Here is an 8835-nt window from a genome sequence, read left to right on the forward strand (position 1 = left end):
AATCTCAATAAAATATAATCGATCCTCCTGTTAAGAGAAAATTGCTATGACTGTAATATTTTCTCATCACTATCTTCTAGTGCGCCATAAGGAAGTAGAAACATATTCTGGTAAGAAATTATACATTGACCCCTGTATTTAAATCTCCCTGGAGCATGGACTGATTAAAAATCAGGAACAAAGCTGTGTGTAGATAAGGTCTGAAGAAACATTCACAAACAAATGGCTATAAAAACAAGACTTTGGCCTAATGTCTTGGTGGCTTAGTCTGAGTGCAGAGCGTTGAATGTGCAGACATCTCACCAGCCATGGACGATGAAGGACGGAGGAGGAAGATTACAGATTTTACCTTTGACAAATGTAAAAGGGGCAACCAGGGTTTTCAGAGAATCCTCCTGCAGCTGTTCGGGTACCTCGGCCATGGGAAGTCATCATTTATCAACTCCGTGATGTGTGTCTGGTCCAACAGTGGCTACAAAAATTGGGCAAACGCAGCGAGTACAGACGAGGGTCACACGACGCAGAGGTTGACTTACCAGCTCACCGAGAACATTGTCCTGGTCGATAACAGGGGCTGCTCCAAAATGAACACATATGAAACTGGGGAAATCTTCGCCCAACTTGGTAAGTGTAAGAAATAAACAGGAAGGTGTGAAAGAAGACCTGGCTTCTTAGTGATGTCCTCCAGAACATTGTCACTGTAACTGTGCTTTCTCCATGGATGGTGTTACAGAACAGATACTGAAGAAATGAGAGTCCCACATATACTGATGCAATTAGCGTGAGTTACTCCTGATCATGGTGGATACCTTACTGGCAGTGTTGCCCAGTATCAGACAAAGCAGCTATTCTTAGGGCCACCATTTAGATCTATCGAACATGTACTCTTATTCCGTTTGTATTGTACATATTAACCAAGAATGAGATTTAAGGTAACAGAAATAGTGCCAGACCCCATCATGGAGTTCTTTTCTCTGTTAGAACCTCGGCAACCACTAGGTCTCAGCTGTTGGGCCAGTCCCACCATGATCGGAGGGCACTATAGGATTGAGGCGTTGAGTCCGTCCAACCACACATTATTTTTTTCTTTCTGATGTCATCATGAATCACATGAATATCACATATCAATGACCACCAGCTCAGATAAGTGATCTGCTCCTAGCTGCAGAGCTCCTCCATCCATATCTCTTCATAGTGATAATCATTAATCTCAGAGTTGTTTTACACCTGAGCTAATGTGATAAAATACCTGGTAAATCCATTCATGTTTGTGGTCGGATAGAATTCGATCAGAAGTTTATAAATATTGTACCCCGAATTCTTGATCGGGGTAAAGCCCAAGTTCTCGCCATGATTTCTTATAAATAAGGAGATTTAATGATTTCTTAATGAAATCTTACTGAAAAATATGGAATAATTTGTCTGTCGTGAGTGAGTTATTATGGATGTCTTCCTTGCCATAACTCCATCCCTGAGTCTTCTCTGGTCTGTCACCTATTCCAGAAGATACAGGCGTGTCGTAAATGTCAGCACTGACCTCTAGCGGGGGAACGTTTGACCGTCATTATGGAAGGCACAGTACGAGGAGGGCTTGGATGTCTTTTTGGATAAACGTAATATTTCAAGTTATAGTTACTAGTTTCAGTGACTGAAAATTCTTCTTCGCATCTAGTCTCATTTAGTTTTAACGTTTAAGCTATAGATCTGTGAAATTATAAATGTATAGCAAATTGTTTATTTACTGTACAAGAGTTAATATGTTCCACACTCCGGTTACATGAAAACTTGACTTTCTCCATGAGGTCACTGTCTCCCTAGTCATTGTTGGGCAGGTTTGACCATTTTACGTTAGTTCATTTGTGAGTGTGGTGCGGGAAAAAATGGCTGCCGCAGTTGTGATGGGTCTGAGGGTATGTTTGGTGCTCATATTTATTGAAGACTTTGTGAAAAACCGGGCCTTGTGGCAAACCCGAGAAGCAAGGTGATCAAATACATACTGGATACTGTCGCGATGAACAGCTAGTGGACGGACAAGGAGGAAAAAGACGTGCAATGATTAGTGATAAGCGAAGAGTGAAATATTTGGATTCGAGAAAATTGGCACGAATAATTTCTAATATCCGCGTATTCGTACCGAATAACGAATCCAAGGCAAGTCAATGGGAAAGCCGAATATTTTTCTGCTGGACCCAACAAACAAGCATGGAGGCCTGAGAAAAAAGCTAAAATAGATGGGATGGCGATCTGTTATGATTGCATCTGCCGAACTAAAAACCCGCTCAGACAACACACTCGCAGCAGGGCATGGCAGCGCCTCCAAGGCGTACACGGAGAGGTCGGGCCAAGTGTGGAGCTTGGACAACCAATAGTTAAAGGGCACTGAAGAATCAGGAAGGACGCTGGTATGGTTACTTAAGTAGTCCTTCACCATCTTGGTCAACTTCTCCCTCCTCGTCATAGTTACACCCACAGATAGCCCTTGCTAATGTGACGGTCTCATGAATATGGCCCAGTTAGTGGACATTTCGCCCCTCCCTGAGATGCACCTGGTGTGCCTGGCCCTCCCCTTGTAATCATTGTGAGTGAAAAGAGCCGGTACCTCTGCCAGCAGTGTTGTCTGAGGGTAATATTTTCAGCAAGTCTTCCACAATGGCCCTCTGGTATGCAGGCACTGAAAATGGCCCGCCAGGAAAAAAACATTAAAAAACCCTCCTACTTACCCTCCCTGCGCGCCCTCGCAGCATCTTGTTAGCTGAAATGCTCGGTCTGCTGTGGACACTATTGGTAGCATTAGAAACTGACACTTTTTAATAGAAAGTGATTAGTGAATTATTTATATTCTATGTGTAAGATCTGTAGCCCAAACACTAGATGTGCGGTGCTCGTTATATGAAACACCACAAGTTGTTATTTCTTCTATTTGTAGAGAGGAACTGATCATAAATCTCTGGGTGTAAGTCTCAATCCCCATGACAATGGTAGTGATTATCTGAGCATTACTGTATACGGGCTATTCCTATTGATATATTTATCATTGCACGTCTTTTTTCCCCGTGTCCGTCCTCTAGCTGTTTAGTGTGACAGTATCCAGTATGTATACAGAGAGATTATTATGGCTGAAAATTCTGAATTTATCGTCTCTGAAAGATAATACACATAAATTCTGCCGTCAGGGTGCGGATTATTTCTTACTGTCCCTTGTGTTATTTCTATCCGGGTTACAGCGCAGGGTTTATCTCATGTGTAATAGATGCAGGTGTTCACTTTGGGACCTGCACCATTGTCCAGAATGAGGGTCCCCCTGATCCCCGGTTCTGACTGTTGCAGCGGCCTCAATGACCGGAGCGGTGGTCACACGTCATGAAACATCCGCTATGTATAAGAAGTAACTGAACAGAGAGAATGTGATGATGATGATGAATTAATTTCCTTCTGATTGTATCATTTATAGTTGTTATCACCTATTTGATGCCTAATTGTAACTTTTCAGCTAATTTGCTGCCTCTGGACAAGTCGGTGGATTGGAGCAAAGGATTTGGGCTGGTGGACAGGATTGTGGAGGCCGAGACCCAAGTGAAAGCCTCTGACTTCACTATTCCTATATTCGTGTACAGGTAGGAGCTCTTCTCCCCAATATCCCGATCTCAGTAATAAGACATTCCTTATATATATATATTCAGAAGCTGCGACATGTAAGAGCTTAGAAAGAGCCAGTAGCACAATCTGTACCAGAGCCAGCAACGTCCCATGTGTACCGGGGTTAATGTATGTGGCGCTGAGACACATGGGCTCCCCAAGCTACAAGGGCTAGAGGTCAGCAGAACGGTCTCCGGAGGATCAATTTCAAATTGAATTTCCTGAAATTCGTGGTTTTACACCAAATTAAATCATTTTAAAATTTTATTTGAAGTTCACAACAGTGGAGACCACTCTCCTCCCCCCAGGTGCTTTTTTGCATTTTACAAGCAATTTTAAGCTTTTCATTATTACGATTGGATCAAATTCATTTGCTGTAATTCAATTTTTGGGGTAAAATGAAATTGGCAAATTAGAATTTCCAAAAGATCATCTCAGCTCTAACCCGTCCCACCTGCAGCCGTCATCTCTGTCCCCTTATCGTTTCACTAGTAGCTGCCTGTAGTCGTTGCACAACGCTCACACTGCTGTCTACGTAATTGCTCTGTATTCATGATCATTGGGATCGGTTGATTGATTTCTTTCTGTTTGATTTAGTGTGACAAGTTCTCCAACTCCTGGGCTACAGGACGAGCTAAAAGAAATATTTCTTACTGCCAGACAGCTAACAAGTAAGTGTCCTCCGTGTACATACAGATCCATCATAATATAATAATAATCGTTATTTATATAGCGCAACATATTCCGCAGCGCTTTACAGTTTAACAGTTTCAAAACACAAGTAATAAGTAACAACGCTAACAATACAATAATTAAAGCACAATCAGCCGCCCCTGCTGGTGAGAGCTTACACTCTACAATGAGGTGGGGGAGATACAGAGGACAGAGGTGTATTTACAGTGATGTATTTACAATGATGGTCCAGCCATCTTGAGGGAGTGAGGGATGGATGGAGATAGTGAATGGGCTACACACGCACACTTACACATAAAATTACTTTGATTAGTGAACATGATAGGCTGCTCTGAATAGATGTGTTTTGAGGGAGCGCCTAAAACTGTGCAAATTGTGGATAGTCCTAATTTCTTGGGGTAGAGCATTCCAGAGGATTGGCGCAGCGCGGGAGAAGTCTTGGAGTCGGGAGTGGGAGGTGCGGATTAGTGCAGAGGTTAGTCGAAACGAAAGTCGTTTGCAGAGCGCAGCGGTCAGTTAGGCCGATAGACAGAAATGAGGGAGGAGATGTAGGGGGGTGCCGCACCGTGGAGAGCTTTGTGGGTGAGAACAAGTACTTTGAATTGGATCCTGTAATGAATGGGCAGCCAATGTAAGGACTGGCGAAGAGCGGACGCATCTGAGTACCAATTAGCCAGATAGATGACCCTGGCTGCTACATTAAGTATGTACTGGAGAGAGTAAAGTTGAGTGACGGGGAGGCCAATTAACAGAGCGTTGCAGTAATCCAGGCGGGAGTGGATCAATGCGACAGTGAGAGTTTTTGTTGTTTCCATGGTGAGAAAAGGGTGAATTCTGGAGATGTTCTTTAGGTGTAAGCGGCAAGAGCGGGCAAGAGATTGTATATGGGAGGTGAAGGAGAGGTTGGTGTCAAACATAACACCCAGACAGCGCGCCTGCTGCCGGGGTGTTATTATGGTGCCACTCACGGAGAGGGAAATGTCAGATTTATGGAGGTTAGTAGATGGCGGGAGCAGAAGAAGCTCAGTTTTTGAGAGGTTAAGTTTCAGATAGAGAGCGGACATGACATTGGAGACTGCGGACAGACAGTCACTGGCTTTCTGTAGTTCAGCGGGGGTAAGGTCGGGGGTAGACGTATATAGTTGTTTCATCAGCGTAAAGATGGTACTGAAAGCCAAATCTGCTGATGGTCTGTCCAGTTGGGGCCGTGTAGAGAGAGAAGAGAAGGGGGCAAAAGGACTGAGCCCTGAGGTACCCCGAAAGCAAAAGAAAGAGGAGATGACGTGGAGCCAGCGAACAAAACACTGATACATGTATTGGTAGGTAAGAACCCGTCAACTCCAAAAAGATAGAAAGAAGAGTCAAGTTCCCACAGGAACGTTTCTCTGTCGTATTTCTTCCTTTCTCATCTACATTACTCTGATATTGGTGCCATATGTAAAGGTATTGCAACATCCGGAGCGCAGGTGTGAGACCCTCCAGTACACCAGCATGGGTCGCATCCTCTTCTTCGTGTCACACAGGTGATGGTGGCCCGTGCCCTGCGCCTGGCGCTCCAGAGCCATTGTGAAGAGGCATATGGCTGTGGATGTGTGGGGGTTAAACACCACTTTTTACTGTTCCCTCTTAACGTGATGGAGCTCCACATGGTATTGGTGCAGAGGGAGACAGAAGAGTCAGGAGTAAGGGTAATGGTGGAACAGGTTCATACAGCCAGAGATGGAGCAATGAAACACATGCAGGTGACAGAAGTTCCCATGTCACAGATGGTAGACGGTGGCAGTAATAGAGAGCTGGGTGCATGAGGAGCGCAAGGCAGCGAGTCCCTCCAGTGTGTAAAGCTGGCGTCCAGAACCGGCTCTCTTGAATTGCCTTCCATCCCTCTAGGGCCGTGACTCGTAGCTGGCCTCCATGTCCAGTCTCACTAATCTTATGTGTGAGGTGCGGTAGCAGACGTTTTCCCCATAGTGGCTGTGAGTAGCTTACTTCTGGATGACCATTCTTCCTGTGTACCAGGCATGTTTGCAGTGGCAGTCAGCTTGGCCTTGTGTGCTCGAGAGAACCAAGGTCTCCAGCCCAGTAGTAGACATGCAGATGCTTTCTCACACCTTTCTCCCATTAGCTACTCCATAACGGCCTGGCAGGAACAAGGGAATATTCTCCCTCACATGTTTTTCTTGAGCTGTGCTTGGGTTATACTTTACTATTAGGTTCTGAAGTGATCTGTAGACTCAAGCTATACTTGCCAAAACTTTTTAGTTTACTTTTAGAGATGAGGAAATCGAATCAACCCGAACATCCACAGGTTCGCTCATCCCTGTGTACCTAACCCACCCACCAAGCTATTTTCTTAACAACCTGACTTGGCGAGGAGATCTAACTGTTTCTTGTCCTAAAATCACCAAGTCCAGGAAATAAAGTGGCTTCAGGCACTCACCATCCCATACAGATCCTTTATTTGGTAAAATATAACAACAGCATGGAGGCAGAAAAGTGGAGACGCACTAGACGGCAGCTGTTTCGCGCACACAAACGCTTCTACCTGTATTTATCCCAGTGCCTTGGTTTACTGTAGTTGTGGTTGTTTTATGATGGAGCCGGGTCCATCCATATCCAGAAGTCATGCTGTGTAATCTGGGTGCATTGTGTCCTTTATTGTACTGTAATAAATACAAATGTTGTTGTGACATCTTCATTAACGATGTGTGAGTTAGTAAGGGTTTACTTTGCTGACATTTCACTACTCCGCACATTCTCGAATATGGAGCCGCCGTGGCCAAACATGACTCAATGAAGGCCGATCCGTAGTCCAGTATTTCAGCCGGCACTGACTTATACACGGGGCTGCGCCTCAGTCATTGAATGTGTGTGAATTAGTGAAGGAGGAAACGCTGAATATTCATCGATCCGTTCATCTGTACCTGGAATCAGTTCTGATGTTTCACTGTTACTTTTGTTTCAGAGGTTGTTCCCACCGTTGTCCTCACTCACCGGAATCACGAGAACTACACCGAGATGGAGAATATGTTCAGGGACATCGGAGTCGATAAGTTTTTTGGCGTTGAAAATTACACAGATAGGAATCCAAAGAAAAAAAGGGAAACTCACGAGGCGGTCATCCAGTTCCTCTACGAAGTCATCAGTGATGCCCAGTTCCGAGCCAACGAGCCCCGGGACGCCGATCAGGAGATGATTGATCGGAAGCTATTTGTGATGAATTATGTTCACCAAAGGGAAATGAAGATTCAGGAGGCAAATCTAGCCACACAGAAAGATGTGGAGAGCACTCGGATGGAGCAGGCCTTCAGACTACGGCTGCAAGAGGAGGAAGCGAGGAGGCAAAAAAGTAGAGAAGAACAGAAGGAAAAAATGGAGAGATTACAACGAGAGTCCGATAGACAGAGATTACGGGAACAGTACGAGCATGAGAAGAAATTGGAAGATATGAAGAAAAAAGGAAAGAAAAAGTAGAAGAAAAGCTAATAATGTGAAAATACCGTCCACATGGTGCAGATGGAGGACAGTGGTGAGCGTGAATATGGATCTGCGCCATGTCCCATAATGTCCCCATATGTATATTGCACACAATAATTCACCCAGAGAGCAGACTATGGTTATAAAGGATAAGATTTTTTTGAAGAAATCATGGACATCGGAGATCCACCACAGGCTACGTCAGCACAAGGAGAATTTGGTGCAAACATTTTACGACTGTTTCTTTATGGAGTCTCCAATGTATGAACATAGCCTAATAAAAAGCACAACATTGTGTGAAGTTCCCAGGGTGTAGACACAGGACTAATCATTGGTAAGGGCACTATGGCTACTATTGGCCCGATGTTCTTGAGCCCCCCTGGTTGTAGGATGACAGGGGCAGGTCATGTAGATGGGTGACAGACTGGAGCTTCAGACACCATCGCCTTTATTATACCCGGATCTGTACTTTGATTGGTATTTTTATCCAATTTACACTTATTGTATGTAATCAAATAAAATCAATCCACCTCCCATTTCTTGTGACATTTTCTGTCTCGAGCCATATCTGGAGGCCATTTCTTTATGACTGTATGGGGCTTGCGCCCATGTGGGTGTGGGCCATCATCCGAATATCCTTACCCCAGTCTATACACTCTTTAGTTTGTGGATAGAACCACACAGACAGGATGGAAGTCTGGATATAATACACACAAGACTGAGCACATTGGGGAGGGAGGAGAGTGTCAGTGTAGACCTGCAGAAGGGTGAGTAGGTGACCTTCTGTGACCATCATCAAATTCTACCCAAGGAGCGATGACGAAGAAGAATTATACAGGTGAGAATTAGATGACTGTGACACGTATGGTTGTGCTGAGCAGCTGAGCAGGGACGGACACTGACAGCTTGGGGGGCCCCTGTGTAAGAAATGTGTCTGGGCCCCCTCCTTTTATGTTGACAAAGCTACATATATATATATATGCATTTTACACACTGCTCCAAAAAATAAAGGGGACACCACTTCTGTGAAAA

General features: G+C 44.5%; 1 protein-coding gene across 1 annotated transcript; it reads left to right on the plus strand.

Moving 5' to 3' along the window:
• Positions 1 to 250: 250 nt before the first annotated feature.
• Positions 251 to 8339, plus strand: LOC141073124 (uncharacterized). Its single transcript, XM_073560480.1, has 4 exons — positions 251 to 624; positions 3491 to 3614; positions 4234 to 4307; positions 7292 to 8339. The coding sequence occupies exons 1-4, from the start codon at positions 309 to 311 to the stop codon at positions 7798 to 7800; spliced, it is 1023 nt and encodes a 340-aa protein (XP_073416581.1). The 5' UTR covers positions 251 to 308; the 3' UTR covers positions 7801 to 8339.
• The last annotated feature ends 496 nt before the right edge of the window (positions 8340 to 8835 follow it).

The sequence above is a fragment of the Dendrobates tinctorius genome, unplaced genomic scaffold (genome assembly GCF_039654945.1).
Source record: "Dendrobates tinctorius isolate UK_male_01 unplaced genomic scaffold, ASM3965494v1 ptg000297l, whole genome shotgun sequence".
In the NCBI taxonomy this organism is placed as follows: domain Eukaryota; kingdom Metazoa; phylum Chordata; class Amphibia; order Anura; family Dendrobatidae; genus Dendrobates; species Dendrobates tinctorius.

Coding starts and splice junctions, on each gene's coding strand:
- LOC141073124 (XM_073560480.1), top strand. CDS start 309: ATGGACGATGAAGGACGGAGGAGGAAGATTACAGATTTTACCTTTGAC. Junction 625..3,490: donor GGAAATCTTCGCCCAACTTG/GTAAGTGTAAGA, acceptor GTAACTTTTCAG/CTAATTTGCTGCCTCTGGAC. Junction 4,308..7,291: donor TACTGCCAGACAGCTAACAA/GTAAGTGTCCTC, acceptor CTTTTGTTTCAG/AGGTTGTTCCCACCGTTGTC.